This window comes from Acomys russatus, chromosome 19, assembly GCF_903995435.1.
Source record: "Acomys russatus chromosome 19, mAcoRus1.1, whole genome shotgun sequence".
Taxonomy (NCBI): Eukaryota; Metazoa; Chordata; class Mammalia; order Rodentia; family Muridae; genus Acomys; species Acomys russatus.
Genome location: NC_067155.1, coordinates 52,433,089 through 52,458,955, shown reverse-complemented (window position 1 = coordinate 52,458,955; position 25,867 = coordinate 52,433,089). Strand labels below are relative to the sequence as shown.

Sequence of the window (25,867 nt, the reverse complement as noted above, 5' to 3'; positions counted from 1 at the left end):
ACCACATGGTAGCTCACAACCATCTGTAATGGGAGAGACTTTTTGCATTGGCAAACCCAGAAGAGATAAATTATCCCAGTCAGGCATGGTGCCACACGCCTTTAGTCTTATCACTTGGGAGGCAGAGGCAGGTGGATCTCTGTGAGTTTGAGGCCAGCCTGGTCTACAAAGCCAGTCCAAGACAGCCAAGGCTATTCAGAGAAACCAAAACCAAAACAAAACAACAAAAAGAACAAGAAAAAGAACTATATAATTCCAACCTTTCACTTCATAGATGAGGGAAGGGGATTAAATCCTTTGCTTAGCATTCCACAACCAGAATCAGAAAATTAGTTAATTAGAAAAACAAAACAAGCAAACAAAACAAAAAACAAAAACAAAAACCCAAAAACCACTGGCTCCAAACAGAATATATTTTTGGATGGATTAACTTATTCTTGAGATGTTGGGAAACAGAATTTAAACAGAAGAAATGTACTTGGCAGTAGGTGAGGAGCCTCCTCCTCATCAGGGGACTAGGAGAGGGGAAGAGGGAGGGAAGGTGGGGAAAAGAGGATAGGAGCGAGGGGGTAAGAATCGGAAGGTAATGTGAATAAATTATAAAAAATTAAAATTTAAAATATATACTTGGCAACAAACTTTACATAGTCTTTTCCCGGTGCCTTTGAACTTGTTAAAGCTAGAAACAGGAAAAGCAAATAGTTTTATAAGAAATTCTTGTTTTTAGCCAGGCGTGGTGGCGCGCGCCTTTAATCCCAGCACTCGGGAGGCAGCGGCAGGCGGATCACTGTGAGCTCGAGGCCAGCCTGGTCTACAAAGTGAGTCCAGGATGGCCAAGGCTACATGGAGAAACCCTGTCTCAAAAAACCAAAAAGAAAAAAAAAAAAAAAGAAAGAAAGAAAGAAAGAAAGGAAAAAAAAGAAAAAGAAATTCTTGTTTTTGCAACAAGGTAACAGGGTAAAGTTCTGAGCAGCCTGTCTGTCTTTCTGAGGCATCACCATCTGTAGCTAAAGACCAGGTTGGTAATTCACAGCCTTTCTGTGGAAGAGATGCTCTCCTGCCACACTGCAGAGCTCCAGAGATTTCATTCTCCCTTTGAAAAGCAGTGTCACTTTGCGACTCTCCCAGACACCTCTGCTTGGGTACGAAATGACATAATTCCAGGTTTTCCTTGCAACTTCGCTTAGTAGCAGAGTTTAAGTTTGCATAGGACAGGGACTGTAACTGTTGCTAGCAGGATGAAAAGAAAAGGTACAGACCACACACTACTTCTTATACTGTGTGGGCTTCAACACTGTTGTGTTATTTATTGAGTGTATGAGTGAGTGGGTGTGCAGCAGCTCATGTGTGGGATCAGAGGACCACTTGTCGAAGACACTTCTCCTTCCGTCATGTGGATCCTTTGGATTCAACTCAGGGCATTAGACTTGGTGGTGGTAACTTGTAGCTGCTAAAGACATCTTACTAGCCCTATTTTTAAAAAGTTTGTAAATGTATTAACTGTTCAACAGCAACAGCAGCGCAGAACTCTAGTAATTTAAAACTTGACTATACAAAAGAGGAAAGAGTGCATTGCAGTACTGCTGGCCACATCCAGGGCAGCCCCTTATTGCAAATGAGAATGGGGCACCTCAATCCTAAGCAGAGCTTGGCATTGTGACTAGTACATAAGACTAGACATTTTATTTATGAGCTTAATATTTCTGCTGGTAATCCCAAAACTGGAGAGGCTGAGGTGAGAGGATCATGAGTTCAAGGCCAGCCTGGGTTATATCATAAGGCCTTGTCTCAAAGAAGCAAAAAGTGATGAGGTATGGTGGCACATATCTTTAATCCCAGAACTCACCAAGTAGGCTAGTCTAGCTGGTCAGTGGTCCACCTCTCTCTGCCTCGACAGCTCTGAGATTACAACGCCATGCTAACACATTTGTATTCCTTTGTTCTTTGACACAGGGGTTCTCTATATAGTCTTGGCCTTCCTAGAACTAGCTCTGTAGACCAGGCTAGCTTTGAACTCATAGAGATCTGCCTCCTAAATGCTGGGATTAAAGTCGTGCACAATCACTGTCTGGCCACATTTCTATTTTTATTTTTTTTTAATTTTTATTTATTTATTTATTTATTTATTTTTGGTTTTTCGAGACAGGGTTTCTCTGTGTAGCCTTGGCCATCCTGGACTCACTTTGTAGACCAAGCTGGCCTCGAACTCACAGCGATCCGCCTGCCTCTGCCTTCCGAGTGCTGGGATTAAAGGCATGCGCCACCACACCCGGCCACATTTCTATTTTTAAAAGATATATTTATTGTTATTTTATGGGTATGAGTGTTTTTTATGCATGTATCCTACACCATATCTATATAGCCTTATGTACATTCCAAGTTCAGGCCAGCCAGGCTGCATAGCAAGACCTTGCCTCAAAACAAACATCCAAACAAACAATAAAATAAAGAAAAATTAAGTTGTAAGTAGTGGTGCACACCTTTAATCCCAGTACTCTGGAGGCAGAAGCAAGAGGAGCTCTGTGAGTTGGAGACCAGCCTGGTCTACAAAACAAGTGTCCAGGACAACCAGGATTCCACTAGTAGTAGGAGAGAGCCAGTTCCCAAGAGTTGTCCTCTGACTAACATACACATGCCACAATGAGTGCTTACACACACACACACACACACACACACACACACACACACACACACACACACACACACACACGTTACCATACAAGTAAGTCAAGAAAGAATGGCAGCCAGGTGCGGTGGCACACACCTTTAATCCTAGCACTTGGGAAGCAAAGGCAGGCAGATCTCTGTGAGATCGAGGTCAGTCTGGTCTACAAAGAGTCCAGGACAGCCAGAGCTCTGGGTAACAGAGAAATCCTGTCTCAAAAAACCAAAAACAAAAAAGAGAGAAAGAAAAAAGAAAAAGAAAGAATGACAACAAAGGACTCTGTAGACCAGGCATAGTGGTGAGCACTTATTGTCCCAGATACTGAGGCAGGGGGATCTGAATTTAGACTAGGCCAGCTTCAAACACAACACAGTGAAACTGTTCCCAAAAGACAAGAACATTATACTGTATTTCAGGGTTCTTCGAAAGGGGTGTGTGTGTGTGTGCGTGCGCGCGTGCTGTGTCATCTGTGTGTAGAGCTCAGGGAGTTGGTTCTCTCCTTCCACTGTAAGGCCCAGGTATCAGATTCAGGTGGTCAGGCTTGCTCAGCAAGCGCTTCTGTTGTAACCCATTCTCCAGTCCCCTCCCCCAAGGTCTTTGAAGGCATCCCTGCTATTGTTGTGTCTAGTTATCTAAAGTATTTTGTAATTTATCTAACCTGGATACTCATTTTGGAGTTGTTTTCTAGAAATTAGAAGTCTCAGAAGAGCCAGATGAAAAAAACACCCTTGTCAGTCACTGAAGGAAACAAAGTCAACTTGGACATTCACTATGGCCATGTGTAGGTCACCTTTGCTTGTCTCACCTTATATCACAATTGATATTAATAATTAACTAGGAACAGTGATAATGTTGAGTCAAGGCCACACATTCATCTGACCAGTATTCTTTCTCTGTTGCCTGATCTGCCTTTACTATAATTAACTTGAGTAGAATGCCAATTACTTGTAAGAGAAATACAGACCAAAAATATTTTTGTTCTCCATACTGACAATTTTAAATCTAAGAAGTTGGTGTATTGATCCAACTTTAAAAATTAGGATCTTAGCCAGGCAATGGTGGCACACACCTTTAATCCCATCACTGTGAAGGCAGAGGCAGGTGGGTCTCTGAGTTCTAAGTTCTAGGCCAGCCTGGTCTACAGAGTGAGTTCCAGGACACTCAGGACTACACAGAGAAACCCTATCTTGGAGGAAAAAAACATCTAAGTTGGGCCTGCTGGCATAGTCTATAATCCCTATGGAGAAGCCAAGGCAGGAGAATTATAACCTAAGTTCAAGGCATTTGATCAACCTAGTGAGACTCTGCCTCAAAAAGAAGAGAGGGTGGTGTCCTTGAGGCCAGACATGGTAGTACACACATCGGTAGTCCTAGCACTCAGGAAGTTGGGAGACTGAGGCAAAGAGATGAGTTGGAGGTCAACCTGGGCTACATAAACAAGACCTTGACCCAGGAAATATGATTTTTTCAAAAGGCATCTAAATTTAATTTGAGCATTGCTTCTGTTTGTCTGTCTAGAAAGAATCATGTATGATTTTGAGCTTTGTGAGTCTGTTGCCCAGGAAGCACTTTCTTGGGTTGCTTGCTTCTGTCAGACTTTATTCCTAGAGCAGTGTAGTGAATTCCATGGCATAGGCACTACAGGTGTCTTCTGTTGAGCACAAGAGCCTTTCCAGAAGGAGGCCAAGACATCTGAGCAGCTCCTGCCTGCCTCCCCTCACCCTCCTGTCCCTGCACTCACCGCCTCCCCTCACCCTCCTGCCCCTGCCCTCACCGCTTCCCTCACCCTCCTGCCCCTGCCCTCACCGCCTCCCCTCACCCTCCTGCCCCTGCCCTCACCGCCTCCCCTCACCCTCCTGCCCCTGCCCTCACCGCCTCCCCTCACCCTCCTGCCCCTGCCCTCACCGCCTCCCCTCACCCTCCTGCCCCTGCCCTCACCGCCTCCCTCACCCTCCTGCCCCTGCCCTCACCGCCTCCCCTCACCCTCCTGCCCCTGCCCTCACTGCCTCCCCTCACCCTCCTGCCCCTGCCCTCACCGCTTCCCCTCACCCTCCTGCCCCTGCCCTCACCGCCTCCCCTCCCCCTCCTGCCCCTGCCCTCACCGCCTCCCCTCACCCTCCTGCCCCTGCCCTCACCGCCTCCCTTACCCTCCTGCCCCTGCCCTCACCGCCTCCCTTACCCTCCTGCCCCTGCCCTCACTGCCTCCCCTCACCCTCCTGCCCCTGCCCTCACTGCCTCCCCTCACCCTCCTGCCCCTGCCCTCACTGCCTCCCCTCACCCTCCTGCCCCTGCCCTCACTGCTTCCCCTCACCCTCCTGCCCCTGCCCTCACTGCCTCCCCTTACCCTCCTGCCCCTGCCCTCACTGCCTCCCCTCACCCTCCTGCCCCTGCCCTCACTGCTTCCCCTCACCCTCCTGCCCCTGCCCTCACTGCCTCCCCTCACCCTCCTGCCCCTGCCCTCACTGCCTCCCCTCACCCTCCTGCCCCTGCCCTCACCGCCTCCCCTCACCCTCCTGCCCCTGTATTCATTGCTGGGAAATTTTCATATTTACAACACAGCATGTGGCCTTATTGATGAGAACCAGATCTGTAGTCAGGGTCTAACACCAGGAACTCTGAATGCACCATCCAGTGCTAATTCATTTTCATTTTGTTGACTGTTTTTTGTTTTCTCTCAGAACCAGGATTCTCACCGGAAGGCAGAAAGCGCACACCATCCTTCACCTGAAGACAAAGAGGATTGTGATTCCCACATAAGCAGCAGTTAATACAAAGGCGAGCAGAAACTCAAAAGTTCCCTTCTTAAAGCATCTATATTTTGTTTTTGATGAGCATTTTTGTGTAAAAAATATTTTATGCCTAAAAAATGAGACCTTGCTTTACACATGTGTTTGGAAATATGCTAAAAGGCAAAAAAAAAAAAAAAAAAAAAAAAAAAAACAAACAAACAAACAAAAAACCAAACCAAAAAAACCCAAAAGCAAAAAACAAAACAACAACAACAACAAAACACTCTGTCAAGATGCAGATACCATTCCATTCAACCCTGACCGGGCAGTCTCCAAGGGAACCTGGTATAAAGTGCTGCTTTAGCTGCCTGCCTCCTTAAAGCAGGTGTATACACATTGTCACTAACTTCTCAGTCAGCTCCCTGCATGTGACATAGTCTTCCTTCTCTTATGGCTCTAGTGCTGGACTTTGTTGTGTTGATGGACATGAGAGAAAGTGGTGTAAAGTTCGTAATGGGACACTATCACCCTGGGTGCTGGTGTTAAGGCCTGTCTGTCCTCAGGCGACAGCTGCATCTTGTCTGGCTTTGTAGTAGGCAGTTCACTTACACAAGACAGCAGCTGCTGGAAGATCAAGTTTTGTATGGATTTTTAAAAATGTATTGATGACTAAGAATTCCATTTTAACTTGTAATTTAATTTTTTAAAAAAAAGATTATACTATTTGCACCTGTTCTTTCTACCAGAACTGAGCAGTTTCATTCAATAAAAGTATTTTTAATAATAAAAATAATTTTATTTGGTTTCATTTTACTATACAGGACTAAAACAAGGAATTCTATTTATTTATTTATTTTTACTCTTTTTGATTTTTTGAGACAGGTTTTCATTGTGTAGCCCTGGTTGTCTTGGAACTAGCTCTGTAGACCAGGCTGGCCTCAAACTCAGAGATCTGCCTGCTTCTGCCTCCCAAGTGCTGGGATCAAAGACATGCGCCACCACTGATAGGCTAACAAGGAACTTTAAATGCAGCCTGGATACTCTCAGGAAAGCATTCTCTTAAGCACTGCAGGTCAAGGTTGTACTGTGCTGGGTCAATGCCCCCTTGTTAGAGGCTTCAGGGTTTCTTCTCAGACAATTTTCATGAGAGGGGAAGTCTGTTCAGCTCACCTTTGTAATGAGGGTGCTGAAAAGAAAACGGGTGAGGCTGACTATACTCCTTGCTTTCTCTTCAGGCTGCTCGTGCTGAGCAAGACTGAGAACACAGACCTGATTCTGAACCAGTGCTTGCCAAGTGCGAAACCCAGAATGCCCTTGGAGAGGCCAGGTTCCAAATGGAGAAGGCAAACAGTAAATCATTCCTGCTTTGTGTGATAGGCCCAGGGCTGCTTCCCCACCTGCCTGCTGACAGGGAACACCAATTAGTTGCTTCGTAGGCAAACTTAGGGTAGAATAGGATTTGAAATACTACATTATTTTATAGCTAAGTATAATTTTAGTTCATAGGCTTGAAATATCTATAACACCTTTGTATTCCAGGAGTATACCACCTGTCATGTCACCATGCCCAGCTTTAGAAACATTTTCTTTTTTTTTTTAAGATTTATTTTTTATTATGTATACAGAGCTCTGCCTGCATGTACACCTGCACACTAGAAGAGGGCACCAGATCACATTACAGATGGTTGTGAGCCACCATGTGGTTGCTGGGAATTGAACTCAGGACCTCTGGAAGAACAGTCAGTGCTCTTAACCTCCGAGCCATCTCTCCAGCCCTAGAAACCTTTTCTTACCCAACAAGATTATGATGAATTAACATAAAATTCAGAATGGCAAATTCTAGTGTCATCAACCTCTCTGCTCACCATGTTATTTTCACATAGGAGCAGTTTCTCATGTGTGTTGCAGAGAGCTGCAAGATGCATGAGCTTTTAGGGTTTGCATTTTGTCATTGTCATTCTTAAGACCAACATACTAGGAGGCAAGTGAATTACACTATAATTTGTCTGCCAGAAATGATCTCAGTGTTGGAAAAGACCGATACAAGGTATTTTTAGAACTTCTGAACAGACCTTTTAAACAGAAATAGAAACACCCCCTCCAAAAGAAAATTCTGAATCAAGATAATACATAAACACTTAAAACAGTTTTACCCAAAGGTGCCAAGAGAATACTTAGAACTGAGACTATGTGGCATTAGGCCAAGGATGGAGGCCCAGTCATGGAAGCCTTGTCACATTCTGAATAGCCATCCATAGTCTTCTGTGTCCCTGATTTGTAAGCCTCTCGCTAGAGTAATGCCTGTCCTGTAGCTTTCTTTCCTTTAAAGATAGACGGTGTGATTCTGATAGGCTACATTGCAGGAACGCTCATCACGTAAGCCTTCAGGAGAGTGGGGTGTGTGTGACCCTAGTTAGAAACCCCCACATTTTGGACTCATACAGCAGGGTTAAAACTGAGGTGGCCTTCCAAAAGAGTCTATGGAAAGCACAGTGCATCAGCCCTGCTAAGGAGGACCTGTGAGTGCAGCCAGGTAATGCTTAAAGCAAACAGAAAGGGTCTGTAACCCCATCTACAGGGGAGGCCGGGCAGGAGGACAGCACGCTGAAGGCCAGCTTAGGCTACAGAGGGAGTTCAAGTCCCACTTAAGCTACTCTAGAGAAAAGAGGACTGGAGATAGAGCTCAGCAGTAGAGTGCGTTCCCAGCATGCACAAAGCCCTGGATTCAGTCCCTGGTGCCTTGCCCGTACACTTTCACTGTAAGCACACCTTGCAGCTGTGCAGGCCATGGGAGGTAACCGTGTCGGCCCTGCTCACGTTGTGGCAGGGGACACAGATGCTATGGAGTAGAGTGTTGAGATCCTGGGATGTGTGGGTCAGGGTGGAGGAATCAGAGAGGCTTCCCTAGAGACAAAGCATCTAAACTAAGAGCTGCAAGGTAGGCAAACAGGAAGAGAATTCCAGGTATAGTGACAGCATATGCAAAGTCCCTGGGGCTCTGGGAGAAGCATGATGCATGTGCAGACTTGATAGTCCAGGATGGCGCAAGATGAAACTGCAGAGGGGCTGGGTGGATCTTATCTGTGTGTCAGGTGAGGCAGTGCCTATTACAGCATATGGTGTTTTTTCAGTGAGTCCCAAAAAACTTTGCTGTCTTCCTGAGTTCTCCCAGATGGGGCCTAATTTGTATTCCTTGGAGGCATATTAAACAGCTATTACAATTTACCAAAAGGGCATCCTTACTGTAGTGATGAGGAGGATCTCACCCAGCTAGTGACAGCCAGCCAAGGACCAGGCCCCTCCCTGAAGATGTCTGGAGATGAGGTGATGGATTTTGCATCTTTGTATCCCTTGAAATGTCCTTTATTTATTTATTTATTTTTGGTTTTTTGTGACAGGGTTTCTCTGTGTAGCCTTGGCTGTCCTAGACTCACTTTTGTAGACCAGGCTGGCCTTGAACTCACAGCAATCCACCTGCCTCTGCCTCCCGAGTGCTGGGATTAAAGGCGTGCGCCACCACTGCCCAGCGAAATGTCCACTTATAAACATAAGCCAACAGTGAAGTGTTCCCTCTGTTCTCTACTCTGTGGGGCTGATTTATTCTTTTAAAACCTTCATTTTATACTCCAACCTTTTTTTAGTCGCTGTGTAAACCAGGCTGGCCTCATAGTCATAGAGGATATGAATTCTGCTGGAATTAAAGGCGTGTGCTACCATATTTGCCTTCACACTCATTTTTAAAAATTAAATGTTATGTGTTTATTTTGTGTATGTGTTCATATGCATGCCACAGCTCAGAAATAAGGGTCAGAGGACAACATACAGGAATCATTTCTTTCTACCATGTTGGTCCTGAGCATTAAACTCAGGACATCAGTCACACTTGGCAGTGAGTATCTTTACTTACCCAGATTGTTGGCCCGCACACCATTGGCATGTACCAGGTGCTCTGCCAGGCATGGAGAACTGAAACACAAGGCAGCCTTGACCCCAGCAACTCGAAAGCTCGTGATCGGCAACAAGTCAGTGCTGTGTTTATCAAGGTGCACTGACTTGACACCCTGCAGACCCTCGACCACATCCTGAAGGCATCACTTGCCAGTCATGTGAACCTGGGCTCTAAGCTTTTTTTCTTCGATGGTTTGTAAAAATACCACCAAAACTTAAAGATTAACGGAGACTGAATGCTGAACACCATGCCTAGCACAGTAATAGCCTCTATTTACTAAAGAAAATGGGGACATTTGATAATGACAGGCCACTGTAGCAGATGTTCTAGACCCAGGGGGGGGCTGTGGCCTCTTGTGTATGTATGAAAATCACAGGACAACTGGCTGTGCCCCATGTGAGGAAAAAAACTATGAGGAAACAGCTGGCACAGAGCAAAGCAGCCCCTGTGTGTGTGTGTGTGTGTGTGTGTGTGTGTGTGTGTGTGTGTGTCCGTGGCTATTTAGTGAATTGCTGAGGATTAGGAACAAGATAATATATATAAAGGGTTTAGCCCTGTACCTGACAAATAAGTAAACATCAGCTGCTGTTGTCACTCTATTGTTATTTTGGCAAAGAAGCTTTTCAGTGATTGGTATTAAATAAAGCATGGTTAATCCCCAGCACAGGAGAGGCAGAGGCAGGCTAATCGCTGTGAGTCCAGGACAGCCTGGGCTACACAGAGAAGCCCTGTCTCGAAAAAACAAAACAAGGGGCTGGAGAGATGGCTCAGCAGTTAAGAACACTGACTGCTCTTCCAAAGGACCTGGGGTTCAATTCCCAGCACCCACATGGCAGCTCACAACTGTCTGTAACTTCAAGATCTGACACCCTCACACAGACATACATGCAGGCAAAACACCAATGCACATACAATAAAATATTTAAAAAAAAAAAAAAAAAAAAAACCTACGTTAATCTTTTAGTAGTGAAAGAGAGCCTTGTCCAAACTCTGAAATGTTCAGTGGATGTCAGCAGAGTGAGGAACGAGCAATGGCAAAGAAAGGGTCCCTTTGGGTCCTCAGAGGGCTCCTGTCAGGTGTCTAACTCAGGGTAGCGTTTCTTATGACAGGTAGTTGATACTTCATCCCAGAAAGCAAGGGGTTAGAGAGGCGTGTCTGGGCTCACCACCACCACCACAACAACAAAAAGCCGGTTGTGTGACTACAGGCCAGACTCCAGAAGACTCAGTTTGCTCTGGTTCCCCCCACCGCGGCCCCCGCGGGTGTAGAGGGAGCACCAATGTGAGGAAGGAGAGGGACTAAGGGGTATTTGTTCATGCATTTGGTCTGTCAGAATTAGAGGTCGGGCGGGGTGTGTTCCGGAGTCCTGGGGAGCTGGAAGTGTGCAAGACACAGGGGCAGGTGTGCAAGGGGGCATTCCCAGCAAGTCCTGGGGGACCAGAGGGTGCTGGGTAGGGCGTCTCAGGGGACTAGAGGGGTGCAGGGCAGAACATCCTGTGTGACAGAGGGCTGCATGACACGGTGTCCCAGGTGTCCTAGGGGACCAGGTTGGATGTAGGCCAGAGGGTACTGGGAGTCCTAGGGTTGATCTGGGGATGCAGGGGGTGGGGCAGCCAGGAGTCTTGGGGGCCCGGCAGGGGCAGGGGGCGGAGCCTGCGGAGCAAGGAAGGGCGGGGCGCCGGTTGGACAGCCCGAGTGACTGGCGGGAGGGGCGGCGGCTCCTCCCCGCGCGGCGCGGCCCGGCCCGGCCCGCGACCTCCGGGTGCCTAGGCTCGGGCCCGGCGGTGACGCCTCATTCGCTCGGAGCTGGGCCGGGATACGGTCGGCGACAGCATGAACAGCATCAAGAACGTGCCGGCGCGGGTGCTGAGCCGCAGGCCGGGCCACAGCCTGGAGGCCGAGCGCGAGCAGTTCGACAAGACGCAGGCGAGCGCGGGCGCGGGCGCGGGCTGGGTGGGCGGCGGCGGCGCGGGGTGCTCGGCCCTGCGTGGACTGCTGCGGGCTCCGAGGCCCCGGGCGGCGCAGGTGACCGGAAGCCGCGCAGCAGCCCGGCTGGGCTCGGGGATGCGGACGCTGCCCAGGTGCGCGGGGCCCGGGGTGCCCTCAGCGCCCTGTCTCCTTCCCCGGGAAGCTCCTGGCTCCCTTTGCTCCTGAGCTGTTTCTACCGCCGCACAGTATCCTATTATCTGCTGGGGGAAAAGTTTCACGTATGTCGCTAGACTTGTTTGCCTGCGCGGGGGCCCACTTATAAATAGGCTGCCACCCCCTCGTTAAACACCGGCGCCTGACAGACGGAAACTTCCCAGGCTCCTTGCTGCGCTCCCACGCGCCGCTTTCCCAGGAGAGGAACCGACCTGAGAAGGTGGCGTGGAAAATTAAATAATGGCCCCGGCGCGCATCTATTCATGCATGGGTTCTGGTGACCCACTCTCTGTGCAGGTGTTGCTTTGTCTGTCTTTTGTTTTTTCGTTGTTTTTAGACAGGGTCTCATGTAGCCCACACTAGACTTGAACGCCTAAATCTCCCGCTTCCACATCCCATGTTAAAGACATCCACCAACACGTCTGGCTCCCTCTTTTTTGTTCTGTTCTTAAGCCTTGGGTGGACTCACGGGGTGGAAGGACGAAGGGTGTCACTACTTATTTGCTAGTCCAAGTCAGCCAAGACCGAAATGGCTGCGGTTTTTTTTTTTTTTTTTTTTTTAAGCTTTAGTAATAAAGGAAGCCAAAGACTCCTCCCACCTGTGTCTAAAGCAGGTTAGTGACATTTGCATTTGTGGGTGCCACTGGCGAGTTCCTTCCCCCTTGGTCAGACCAGAGAGCAAGGACTCCTGCGGTTGCTTTCAAAACAAGTTAGCACAAGCAATCTACACTGGCTTTCGTTTTTGAAAGAAGAGTTAACGTGAGATCTAACCTTTGTGCTTCTGATGGACAGTGATAAGCTTCAGGACATGAGGGCCCCCGTGCACGCCAAGTGCCAGTACCAACCTGGCTGCAAATGATTAATTTATCCGTGTGATCTCCATCTGGCCCAGCCTGCATCGCCCACCATTAAAAACAAACATGGCGTTTGATGTGAAGTCATTAATACATAATTAATTGTGCTAGTAAACTCGCAGAGCCTAGGAGACACACTGTTGGCCCGGGGGACCTGAGTGTTGTCAAGAGCTTGATTTGTACAGTGAGTTTTAGATATTCTTCCCCCCCCCCCCCCCCGCGCGCCCCCTGCTTTTAAGCAGGTGCAGAGAAAGCTCTGATTGCTGCAGGAAGAGATGGGGGAGGAGATGGGATTTTAAAGGTCAAGTTCATTGATCTTCCGCTTACGTGATTATGTCAAGGGGAACCCTTCCTGAATGTCAGGGGGACAGGCTCCTTTAGAGGACCACGAGTGTTGAAGTAAGGTGGTTATTTTGACTTGCTTTGCCCATTTTAAAAACTCTTACTATGGTTATTTATGTATTGCGTTTGTGTGCACACGTGAGTGCCACAGCCTTTTCTGTGGAAGTCAGAGGACAGCTTACAGGAGTTCTCTCGCCTTTCACCACGTGGGCTCCAGGAATCAAACTCCCGGGTGTCAGGCCGATCAGCAAGCCCCCTTAGCTGCCGAGCCGCCTTGCCCGCCCTCCTTGAATTTTTGAGGGATTTAAAGCGGTTGGTTCATGAAGCATAACTTTGTACTGAGGACTCTCCTAGGGCGCAACCCACTCCTGAGCAACTTTTTCATAGAAGGGAGAGTTCTGAGTCTTGAGTTTTGAGTACACCTTATTTTATAGTGACTTGGTGAGGGATGTAAGAACGAGGATTTGTAAGTAGTTAATATTTAATTAGATCATTCCCAGAAATATCTAGCATGCTGCCAGCCAGACTCCTTGCGAAAAAGGCCTAGGGAGTTCTGGTTTACCGCTTCCGTGTCTCCTTTGGATAGAAAATAGCACACCCAGTCCTGGGACCTGCTTCCCTTCGGAACACAGCGCTTGTCTTGACGTTGATGGTGGCGGGGTGGTGGCCATGGGGTAGCTAGTTTCGATTCGAAGTCCTCAGCAGCCTGCCAGCCTCTCCTCCCGGCTCCTGGGGCCAGGAGGAAGAGGAATGCTTACATGTTTGCTCTGTGGACAGGCCACGCCCTGTTTTGCACAGAGCTCTGTGGTTACCTCTCAGGAGTGTGGAGGGAGGCAGCCATCCTCCTGGCAGCTGGCGCTTGAATTACGAGCTTTCTGACCCTAGTGGTGTGTCTCAGAGACACTCTGTTCTGCCCCATTACCTTAGTCCTTTCGTTGATAAGGGCCCCTTTCCAAATGATTATAAAATGCTACACGGCTCGTTGTGCCTGTGTTCTGAGTGCCATACCTTTAAAAAGACACTTTGAATCCATGGAGCATACTTGTGCACAGGGTAGACCTAGTCTCTCCTCAAGTGTTCCCGGTGGCGGGCAGGCTACCTGACTGCGTACAGAGCCTGCTCTTTCTGTGTTTCTGCAAGAGTACATTGTGAGATGCTGTGAGGTAGGTCGAAGTCATGTCCCAGCAAAGATGACCGCAGCCTAACTAAATGTTATTTTTGTAACTCAGGTTGTAGATGGAATCAAGTTGCTCATCCACTGGCCTTGACGTGGGAGCTGATTGTGAGTCACCAGGTGGGCCTTGTATAACAAGAATCCCCAAGGGTAGACGAGGGAAACGAACAGGAGAGGCAGGTGGTCACAGTGACGTGTGGTGGAACTCAACTGGCTACAGGTGGCTGAGGAACAATGGCGCCCTTTATAAACTGGAGAAGGCAAGGAGAGAGATTTTTGCCCTATAACCTACAGAAGGCAACACAGGCCTGCTGATGCTGGCCTGCTGATGCTGGCCTGCTGATGCTGGCCTGCTGATGCTGGCTTTTAGCACCCTGATACCCATCCTAGCGGCTGGGAATGTAGATCAGTGGATGCATGAACCCCCGAGTTTGATCCCCAGCAGCACATAACTCCATCATGGTGGTACACGCCTGTAATCCCACTATTTGGGATGCCGAGCAAGAGAATTAGAAGTTCATAAAGTCAGGGCTGGAGAGATGGCTCAGAGGTTAAGAGCACTGACTGCTCTTCCAAAGGTCCTGAGTTCAATTCCCAGCAACCACATGGTGGCTCACAGCCATCTATAATGTGATCTGATGCCCTGGAGGTGTATATGCAGGCAGAGCACTGTTTAATAAAATCAATCAATCAATCTTTGGGGGGGGGGGGAAGGAAGTTCAAAGTCATCCTTAGCTGTATGGCCAGCATGGGCTGTAAAAACATTTCAGACTTCCAGCCTGTGGAGCTGTAACATGTATCAGTGCTGGTTTGGTTTGTTTTGTTTTTTTTTTGAGACAAGGTTTCTCTGTGTAGCCTTGGCTGTCCCAGACTCACTTTGCAGACCATGCTGGCCTTGAACTCACAGCTATCTGATCCGACTGCCTCTGCCTCCCGGAGTGCTGGGATTAAAGGCGTGCGCTACCATGTCCCGCTATCAGTGCTGTTTTAAGGCACTAAAATTGTAACTATTGGTTACAGCAGCCAGGAGGGACCTAATACATGCTGCACAGTAAGCATAAGCAATACCTAGCAATAGTAGGGTCTCGGCAAATAGTTGGCTAACTGTTCTTTACTCCACCCACAAAGTTCGAAATCTGGGGCCTCCATGAAAGATGCAAGCCAAGCACACGATGCAGCTGGAAGCCGTGAACACAGTGATCGCATTTTCCTTTCTGAGGGAAAACACAGTTGCCCTTTACGTTTGCTTCTCCGAGCCATGGGTTTACCCACAGCATATGGAGACAGAGGGAGGGGCCTTTTCTCAGGTCAGAATGAGAGAAACCCTTTAATCATAGAGCAGGGTTAAACCCAGGGCAACATTGACTTGGGAGGAGAAAGGGTGAGGGGTTGAGGCGTGAGGCGCTCCCTCCTACGGGAAGCCAGGTACTGAGGCAGCAGCAGATGGATATAGTTCTTACCTTGGGCTTTCCAGGTCAGTGTCGCATCTCCTCAGCAGCCCCCTGCTCCCCCACCCCCACCCCAGAGACCAAAATCTTGTAAAGATTAATATTTATTGACAAATCCTGGCTTCTGGGTGCTGAGTAGATGCGGAAGAGGGGCCACATGCATAATACAGCTTAGGTCATCTACTGGCTTCTAGAAAAAGTAAGCAGGCAGGAGAAGTTAATTTGGACTGTACCGTTGACTGTACACATCCTTGACTAAACCCCTCTTAACACTGGAATGCTGTTAAGTATGAATGGGGTATTTTCTCATTTTGCTTGTCCCATGGAGCAAGGCTCAGCCTTGGGGGCCATTTAGCAGCTGCCCTTGGACAGTGCAGGTGTGAGAAGTGACCAGACCTCAGTGATGGCAAATGGGGGTGGGGGGTTGATTTGATTGAGGCAGAGCGCCAGGTGTTGGTTTTGTGTAGAGCAGGTGATTCTCAGAACCTTATCACAAGAGGCCACCCACAGGAGCAAGCAGGTGTCTGGGAACCCTCTCTGCTGGCTTGAAAGCTGTCCTCCAGTTCTGGGGTCCTTTCAGGTCCCGAGCTATACTCAGGGCTCTCACTCAGCCCAGGACTGCTCATAGCTTAGGGTGTGTCCCAGCCAAGCTCTGCAGCACAGTGCTTACATGTAAGAAGCCCCCCTTTGATTCCAAGCACTGCAGAAGGGGGAAGAGTGTAATTATAACATGTTACTACATGCTTTCACGCTCAAAATAGTTACAGTAGTAGGAAAGGAAAAACCCATCCCCAGAGTTGGAGAAGAGCCCTAACCGACATGGTGGGTAGCCAACACCACCACCCCATCCCCTCATCTGGGGGCTGGCTGAGGCCTTGAGGGCTGAGAGTGGTCCATCCTCCGTCTACTGTGTCCCCAGGAGCAGGCATATGCCTGTGTCACAACAGCTAACTGAATGAGAGGAGACAAAGTCAAGGCCCCTGTCAGAAAGGCTGGGCTTACACACTTCAGAAGTCAGTCTTTTTTTTTTTTTTTTTTTTTTTTTTTTTTTTTGAGACAGGGTCTCTCTGTGTTAGCCTTGACTATCCTGGACTTGGTTTTGTAGACCAGGCTGGCCTCGAACTCCCAGCAGTCCGCCTGCCTCTGCCTCCCGAGTGCTGGGATTAAAGGCCTGCACCACCACGCCCGGCCCTCAGAAGCCATTCTTTTTTTTTTCTTTTTTAAAGATTTATTTATTATGTATATAGTGCGCATCAGATCACATTACAGATGGTTGTGAGCCACCATGTGGTTGCTTTGCTGGGGATTGAACTCAGGACCCCTGGAAGAGCAGACAGTGCTCTTATCCACTGAGCCATCTCTCCAGCCCTCAGAAGCCATTCTTAAGGACCCATGTAGTGCTACTGGGTGGGTCAGGGCCTGACTTCCAAGTTACCAGAATTTCAAAGTCTTCTATCCCAGGCAGAGCAGTTTAGGGGCCACTTGTTGCCAAGGCTGGGGTAGGACTGAGCTGCCCATTTTTTCTCCTCCTTCCTGCCTTTGCTTCTGTGCACCCCCGGGACACACTGACTACATCTCTTGACCTAGCCCTGAAGAATTGGGGTATTCAGTAGAAGGGAAAAGGTCACCTAGTACACGCCCTGGGGAGGAGGGGTGCCAGCTATGGCCAAGTGTACCTGGTCAGGCCTGGTTGTGTCATGTTGCTGCTCTGTGCCTCAGTTTCCCACCCCACCCCCTTTTTCTAGACAGGGTTTCTCTGTGTAGCCCTGGCTGTCCTGGAACTCACTCTGTAGGCCAGGCTGGCCTCCAACTCAAAGATCCGCCTGCCTCTGTCTCCCAAGTGCTGAGATTAAAGGCATGTGCCCCCATTTCTAAGAGAGTAATAATAACGTGACTTTGGGCCCAGTGGAGTGGCTGTAGGTATTTATTTGCAGGGGTGCAGCAGATTTGTTAGCAGTTAGGCTGTGTACAGAAAAGAACTGAAGGAGACAGAAAGCGTCCCTGTGTCCTGAGTATAGCCAGCTATGAGCAGGACAGCTGAGCTGCTGGACAGTGGACCTAAGAGCTGGCTGGGGCATCTGGAGCAAGGCTCATCGCGCACCATCCCTTCAGGAGTGAGCATCAGGTTGCACCTTCCAAACACCACCCAGCTCCAGCTCTCTGGTGATGCTCTCTGCCCTAGGGACTCCAGGGAGTATGGGGTAGAGGCAGCTTGGTACCCCACAGACCTGCCCCCTTTCTGAATGGGGAAGAAGCTCCTCCATGCCCCAGCTCGGAGGCCAGCGTCCAGACGCTGCTGTGTGCCGAGCCTGTGAATGAAACCCAGCCGGCCACTTGATCCCGGCAGCTGGTTCCCAGCCGTGAGTGGAAACCCTGTGGGGTGGAGTGAAGGCCTGATTGGCAAGGAGCAGGGAAACTCATCTGGGTAACCTGAGATGCCTGGCCAGCGTGGAACTGTTTGCCAGCCAGGCTATCCTGGTCAGCCTTGCCCCTGCCCCTTCTCTACCTGGGAGCCCCTAGTTACTTCAGGGCTGACTGGATTGTCACTCGGTCTATGGTGACATCTGTCTTCCTCTGCCCAGCCTTCTCTTTCCTCCATGTCGCTGCTCCTGATGGCATAATGCCCACTTCCTTCAGCTCTAAGTGGCCTGACGGAAATTATAAAGCGGTTCTCAGCCTCCCTAACGCTGCGACCCTTTAATACAGTCCCTCATGGTTGTGGTGACACCCCCTCCTCAAGCCATAAAATGTATTTCATTGCTACTTCATAACTGTAACTTTGCTAGTTATGAGCCGTAATGTAAATGTCTGATGAGACCCCCATAAAAGGGTCATTTGACCCCCCAAGAGGGTTGTGGCCCACAGGTTGAGAACCTTTGTTTTAGAGGGACCACTCTCAGTTTGAACTGTTGAAACAGTAGACCCCCAAGAGATGGGGATGTCCCGGGAAGTTCTCGCTGAAGGAAGGAAAAGGCTGGGAGCAGGAAGGGGAGCTTGTCTCCTCTGAGATGTTTCACAGTTCTAAGAGCTGTCGGACCACCTCGCAAGATGAGGGTGGAGCCCAGTCAGCAGGCGTCAGTGGTGGCCATCCTGATTGGGTCTGCTGAGATGGCCCTGGCCCTCCACACAAACTTCAGTCTGACTGCAGGACCCTGAAGGTGGACTTGAGGAGGTCACTAGGTTGTCGTCCTTCCTTCCAGTGTGGCCACATTGGACATGCCTCTTTTTTTTCTGCTTTCCACTATTAATTTGACTGTTTCAGTCGGCTTCCAGAGGATGGGTGGGGAACAAGTTGAGTGACACCGTCATATGACTGCCAACCTGCAGGGCAGGAAGAAGTGGGCAGTGTGGGGTTGGGCACATGTTTCTGTGTAAGGTCAGCTGCTGTTCGGATACACCCACCCGCTGTGCCTGACATTCTCAGCTGACAACTGTGTGCCCTCCTTAGGGCCACACTGATAGCCTCATGGTAAGGACAGCCTTGGGAAGCAGCAAGCCTCAACCCAGTCTGCACTCTGGCTGTCTCTGTCCCGGCCTGGCTGGCCCAGAGCACCACACTGAACTGAAAGAACCATGGAAGTCTTCAGCCCTGGCAGGCGGGACTTCTTGCTAAATAAACATAAGCCTCAAATGGCAATAGGTTCGTCTGCCTGGGTGTGACTCAGGCCTCTGGCTTGTGGGACAGACAGGTCTGCGATGACAAAATCACCCAGCTGCCTTCCTGTCCATCTACGTTCTGGCACAACAGAGGTGACTCAAGACCACGTCCCAGTCCACCCACAAAGTCTGGAGCTGGGAGCCGGGCGTGGTGGCACACGCCTGTAATCCCAGCACTCGGGAGGCAGAGGCAGGCGGATCGCTGTGAGTTCGAGGCCAGCCTGGTCTACAAAGTGACTCTAGGACAGCCAAGGCTACACAGAGAGACCTTGTCTCGAAAAGAAAAACAAAAACAAAACAAAACAAAAAAAAGTCTGGAGCTGGGGTGGCAGTGGGTTGGGCTGTGAACTTGTCAGTAGTGCCCACTGGGAAAGAATCCCAGGACTTCTGTGCTGCCCTCTGAGGTATGGACTATTACAGACTAGCAGCTCGCCTCCTTTAATGGTGGAATGACAGGGAGGCCAGGACCGAAGGGACAGGAGCCTGGAATGAAGAGAGATGCATCGAATGGACCAGGGCCAGCCGCTTGCTGACTTCCTGTCTGTTGAAATGGTCCTGCCTCAAACCTCTTCGCTGCTTTGCATGTGGCCCCATCTTAGCCTCCCCAGCTACAGAACTCCTGTGTTTGTGGTCATCAATGGCCTTTGAGGTAGCGAAAGTGTTTGAATGAGAGCGCTCTGTCCTCCAAACCAGTCTTTGGAATCACAGAGCAAAATAACTCAGCGCCCTGCCAACAGCCCTGAGCCTGGGCCCTTGGAGGAACCTGCCTGTCCCTGCCAACTGCTGCTCAGCCTCGTGATAACCACACAAGGAGGCCTAAGTTGATTCATTTCAGGCATGATTTCAAAAATAGAAATTGTTTTATAGCTACCTTAATAAATAACTCTAGTGGCTCGGTTATTAGTCAAGGAAAGACACCGCCTTGAGGTTACCCAGTGCTCATGTCTGAAAGAGCTCTTGTGTCTCAAGTGGTCCCTCTCACATGTGGCCAATAAAGATTTATTGGCTGTCCTAGAGAATCCACAGAGGGGAAGATGTATGGCCAGTCCTCAGTGTCTACGAGATTGGGTCCAGGACCTCTGAAAATAATGGGGTGTGAGGGACGTGGTGATACACACCTTTAATCCTAGCCTTCAGGAGGCAGCTTTCTTTTGAGTTCCTGGCCAGCCTGGTCTACGTAATGAGCTCCAGGCTAGCCAGGCCCTACACAGTGAGACCCTGTCTCCAAACAAACATAATCAGAATCCATGGGTGTCCAGGCCCCTTGTGTAAATGGTGCGGGACTCGCACGTGCTTTACACCAGCCACTCACGTGTTTTAAACCATGTACCCCACACAACACAAAGTGCACGTACATGAGTTGTCGTCCTGTATTGCTGAGGGAACAGCAGAGACAAAGCCTGCGCATGCGGAGTCCAAGGGCAGATTTTTCTCCTTGAATATTTCCGTTGGCATTTGGTCGAATCTATGAGTGTGAAACTCACGCACGGAGGTGGGCTGCCTATGTGTTCAAGGAGTTGGAAGACAGAGTATAAGTGATAAACTAACACGACACTTTCAGATGACACATGCTATAGGTGAAATAAACAAGACACAGCCAGATACTTGATGCACAGCTTTAGTCCCAGCAATGGGCGGGGGGGGGGGGGGGAGAGAAGCAGGTGGATCTCTGTGAGTTCCAGGCCAGTCAGAGTCAGACTCCATCCCAAATACAAAAACAGAAAAATCCAGCAAGTCTCACAGCTAGAGGTAGCTTCTCTATCAGGGTTACCATGAGCAGGCCACACATAGGCTCGCTGAGCACCGGGAGGCAGCTGAAGGGAGGATGGCAGAGCTGCACTTGACAGAGGTACTCTGTGCTGAGTTGGTTTTCCTTTCCTTTTGCTGGGGATGGAGCCCAGGCCTTCATGCATGCTAGGCACAAGCCCTGTCTGTACATCACCTAAGCCTGAGCAAAGTCAGGGTCTGGGAGGTCTCTAAAGCAGTGGCTTCCAGTGTGTTGGGGACACCAGCTGAGGGCTCTGAAGTGCTCTGGGTGTGGGCTCCTGGAAAAGAAGGCAGTGAATCAAGTTCACGTTTAGCCTGTGCCCACTGGGCTGTAGGTTGCAGAACACAGTGCCGACACTGCGGGCACTATCTCTGGAGCCCCTCAGACACCTGGCCAACCCAACCACAACTCCTGGGCTCCTCTGCTCATGTGCTGGCTGTCCACAGCTTCGTGAGCCCCCTGTTGCTGGGACACAGGTGCTGCTGTGGTCTGCGTGTGCGGCCTTAGAGCTGATGGGAGGGACATCATTGAATGTCCTGCCTCCCACCCAGGGCATCTCCACTCCCATGTGCTCGTGTAGGAAGTGTCCCCCTACCTCTGCTGAAACAGGACCCTCTAGGACACCTCCTGGGAGTCCCTGGTGCAGGGCTGTTGGCAGCTCTGTTCCTCCCATGAGCCAGTTCTTCCAACCTGCTTTGGGGTATCTGTCCTAAGCTTTGACCCCTGGCTCTTCATGGGATCATCATTTTTTTTTCTCTCTCTCTCTGAATTAGAAGAACGTAGTTGTCATGGATAAGCAGGGAAGGTACATGAGGACATGGGCTCCCGTGGGCTGTGGTGAGGCCTTCTCAGAGGGCCAACCTAGACACTGAATGGAGGTTGCTATGGGGATCCAAGGTCAGGAGGTGAAGGCCAGGTCCAGCTTCAGAGAACAGCGCCAAGGCCTGAGACTGGGGGAGGATTGCTGTGTCTCTGACTCCATCTGTCTACCTGCCCACCCAGCCTAGCCAGCCCTATATCACCCATGACTTAAACAGTTCCACAGTCGAGAATCCGTGTCCCAGTTTGCAGTCGGGTCAGGTCCACTGTGTTTGGGGACTCTGGGAAGCTTGATTTCCATCTGGGCTAGAAGGACGCCTACATGGAAACTTACTCCTCAACTGTCCCTTCAGAGAACTGGAGGGGCTGCCTAGGTCAATCTCCAGAGCCTAAGGGCCTGGGGGTGAGTCCTGCCAACCACTTACAGCTGAGGGATGGTGGGCAGGCATCTGTCTCCACGTTGCACGTGGCACATGGCACACGGCCACATGAGGATCCTGTTGTGAGATGTGGCTGCCTGGGTAGAGTGACACAGTTAGCATGTTTTGTGCTAATGACCTTGGGCAAGTGGCCAACTCCTAAAGGCTCAGTGTCCTTATCTGCCCACTCTTGGGGTTCCTCCTGGAAACCTGGTGGGGTCCCCTGGCCAAGCACTTGATACAAGGATGACCACAGTAAAACTGACGGGACCGTTGTGTCACTGGGACCCGGTTGCTGGCCTGTATGGCAGCCCTGAGCTGCTTCTTAGCCTCTGCCCCTCTGAGGGTCAGTCTTTCCTGGTGCTGACCCTGCCCTTCAGTGACTGGTGGCCTCTGGGGGCACAGGTTTGGACTTGCTGCATTTTTTACAGTGGGCCATATGCTAGTAGCTGGTCACCTGCCCAGCTGCCTTCTGTGGGCCCCCTAGCAGTTTTCAGACATCTCACAGTTGCCATGGAATCTGTTATTATACCTGCTCTGTTTCCTCAATGACTGAGAAGGTCTCTTTCACTTTATTAAGAAATGAGGAGACAGGGCCAAGCATGGTGGTACACACCTTTAATCCCAGCACTTGAGAGACAGAGACAGGCAACTCTCTGTGAGTTTAAAGATGGCCTGGTCTGTACAGTGGCCAGCCAGGCCCACATCTGAGACCCTGTCTCAACGAACGAATGAATGAGGTGGGGAAGACGGCTCGCATTGCTGGGCTCCCCAAGTACACCATTCTAATTTACCTCTCAGTTGTGTGGAAATGGGCTCCTCTTGGCTTTCTGAGGAGTCAGGCGGGACTTGGGGTGTGATAAGCACCCAGACACCCGTTGTCCCTGTGACTGCTTTCTCCAGCTCTGGGTTGGCATCCTGATCTTGGGTTGTCTTTACCTGAGTTCTCTCCAGAGCGGTTGACCCCAGGAGCTCCTCTGCCTTTGCCTGAGTGGAGCTGATGCACTCCTCATGTGCCAGGATGCTAGAAGGATGTTCTCAGGGCTGGGGAGTCCCTCTGTCTCCCCTTCACCGTGTGGTTTCCCACCTGCTAGGTGAGTGTGAGGGTGACATGGTTTCAGAGCCCCATGTGCCTCTGAGGTCAGACCATGCCATATTCTCACCTCAGAGAAGAGCCATGTAGCAGAGTCTGTTAGATATTCCACACACAGCGAGGTTCCGAAGTGCCCCTAAGGCCACTCTCCCCTCCACGTGGAAGCCCAGGGGAGGTGGGCGGGTGTCACCCCTGCCTGCCTCCTGCTGCCTGGGAGGATGAGGGAGGGCCAGGAACACCCACAGACTCGCACTGTGTGAGCACTGGGCCTCCTTGTGTGGCGCCAGCCACCCCACACATCTGCCCACCAGGCACACAACGGGCCTGTGTTCCCGGGAGCCAGACTGTGCCTGCACAGGACGCCTAGCTGACACGGTCCTACCCCTTGTGGCCAGCTCAGGGATGGGTGGCACCCAGGTCCTCCACAGAAGACCCTGCCATATTCCCTCATAGGCTGTGTTCCTCGGTGCCACATGACCTCCTTACAGAATTGTGTACTGTTAGGGTGGGGGCAGCGCGGGCACGTACGTGTGTACACACACACACACACACACACACACACACACACACACACACACACACACACGCAGCCACACAGGCAGGACTCCTGCCACATGCCATGAGATGCCATGAGAAGGCATATCAGATGGACATATGGAGAACCATAAATCAAACTTAGAGCCGAGGGCAGCCTGTTGTGTGGTGAACACCTTTAATCCCAGCAGAGGCAGGAACAGCTGCTCTGCTTTTGAAGCCAACCTGGTTTTTATAGTAAGTTTCGGGACAGACAGCTGTGTAGAGAGATCCTGTCTAAACCCGACAACAAGAAGGGCTCAGCAGGGACTGTTGCTCCTTGTGGCTCAGGTCTGCTGGTGAGGAGGGAGGGCTGGGTGTGTTCACACAGTGGGGACTCGAGAAAGCATCAGCGCTGTCAGACGTGGTGATGCACACTTGTAACCCCAGATCTTGGATCGAGAATTCAAGTTCAAGCCGGGTAGTGGTGGTGCACGCCTTTAATCCCAGCACTTGGGAGGCAGAGACAGATGGATCTCTTTGAGTTTGAGGCCAGCCTGGACTACAGAGGGAGTTCCAGGACAGCCAGAGCTGTTATCCGGAGAAAACCTGTCTTAAAAAAAAAAGAATTCAAGTTCAAGGATGGTGGCGCACTCCTTTAATCCCAGCACTCAGGAGGTAGAGGCAGGCAGATCTTTGTGAGTTCAAGGCCAGCCTGGCCTACACAGCAAGTCCAGGACAACCAAGGCTACACAGAGAAACCCTGTCTTGAAAAAAAAAAAATCAAGTTCAGCCTCAATTACATAGTAAGTTTGAACTAAGCTATATGAGACCAAAAAAATAAAGGGGGGGGGGCTTCAGGTTTGGAGAGTTATTGAGATAGCTCAGCTGGTAAGGATGAGGCCAACAATCCTGACTTCCTGAGTTTTGTGGAAGGAGAGATGGGACTGATTTCCTCACGTTGTCCTGACTTCTTCACACATACACACAGATTAGTGCAAGGAGGTTTTTAGGGGTCAGACGGTCAAAGTTTGAACCAGCACCAGCTCTTGTGTCATGTTGAACCTATACCGTCTTGCTTTGTCACCTTTGGGTCGTTATTCTGCTGGCCACAGTGGTCACAGAGACCCCCACAATTTTTAATCATGTGTATGTGTCTGTGCAGGTGATGGTGGGTGCCCGCAGGGGCCAGTGGTCTGACCCTCCTGGGTCTGGGTTACAGGAATTACAGCACCTTGATGTGGGTGCTGAGAATTGAGTTTGGGATCTTTGGAAGAGCAGCCAATGCCTTTTTTTTTTTTTTTTTTTTAAGATTTATTTGTTTATTATTATATATACAGTGTTGTGCCTGCACATCACCAGCAGGCCAGAAGAGGGCATCAGATCACATTGTAGATGCTTGTGAGCCACCATGCGGTCACTGGGAATTGAACTCAGGACCTCTGGAAGAACAGTCTGTGTCCTTAACCTCTGAACCATCTCTCCTGCCCCCATTTTTGTTTGGTTGCTTTTGTTTTTGTTTTAAAGCAAAGAAAAACAGAGGCTTTCCTGTAGGCTGGGAAGGCCTGAGTCTCACATTTCATGATGGCTTCATGGTATCCTCTTTCCTCAGAGGGAAACCCCCGGCCTGCCCATTCCCAGTACTTCCAAGTATCTGAGCCCCTCCCGGGTCCACTTCATCTGGGCCACGAGGGCAGCTTGAGCTCCTCCCTTCTTGCCAGGAAATCTTCTAGGCCAGGTGGCATATTCATCATTACAGCCAGCTCAGGTGTCAGGGCAGTGAAGGTTGTGGCTCCACAGCCCAGAGAGGGGACACTCCTTGCTGTGAGCTTCATTTGCTTGTTCCATGCTCTGGGTGGCCCAGCCCACTTACCACATGACCCCTGCCCGGGGAAAGCTGTACCTGGAAGCTGTGTCACAGTCACTGTAAGAACACAGCGTGGAATCCAGCAGATCTTGCTCTGCCCTTATTACCAGTGTACACAAGACTCCAAATCTCTCTGAACTCCAGTTTTTTTCTAAGTAAGAAAACAGCACAGCAGCCACCTCCCAGGTTGCTTCTGGGAGACAGGTGGCATATGCTGGGGTCTCTGTAATTGTCCCCCTGGCCACTGTTGTGCCAAATATCCCCTCAGTAGAGGTGAAATAGCCTTGGTGTTCAGAGTGGCAGTCTCGCCACAGCTGCTGACAGATGAGACCTGGGAGAGGCCATGGGACGCAGGCTGAGTGCACATAAGAACATGTGGTTGGCTGCCTGAGGCTCTGTGTTTCTTTGGACCCTAGCTCAGTGAGGT

General features: G+C 50.0%; 2 protein-coding genes across 2 annotated transcripts in view; both read left to right on the top strand.

The window, feature by feature from the left end:
- The window catches only part of Ccdc62 (coiled-coil domain containing 62), a 46,990-nt gene extending 41,609 nt beyond the window's left edge, over positions 1 to 5,381 (top strand). The window contains 2 exon segments of the mRNA XM_051161495.1: positions 3,354 to 3,446; positions 5,344 to 5,381. Of these exon segments, the coding sequence (XP_051017452.1) occupies positions 3,354 to 3,407 (54 nt within the window). The 3' untranslated portion in view covers positions 3,408 to 3,446; positions 5,344 to 5,381.
- Positions 5,382 to 11,060: 5,679 nt separating this feature from the next.
- Hip1r (huntingtin interacting protein 1 related) overlaps positions 11,061 to 25,867 on the top strand; it is a 29,836-nt gene continuing 15,029 nt past the window's right edge. The window contains exon 1 of the mRNA XM_051161494.1: positions 11,061 to 11,270. Coding sequence (XP_051017451.1) covers positions 11,178 to 11,270 — 93 coding nt within the window. The 5' untranslated portion in view covers positions 11,061 to 11,177. The remainder of the gene's footprint in view (positions 11,271 to 25,867) is intronic.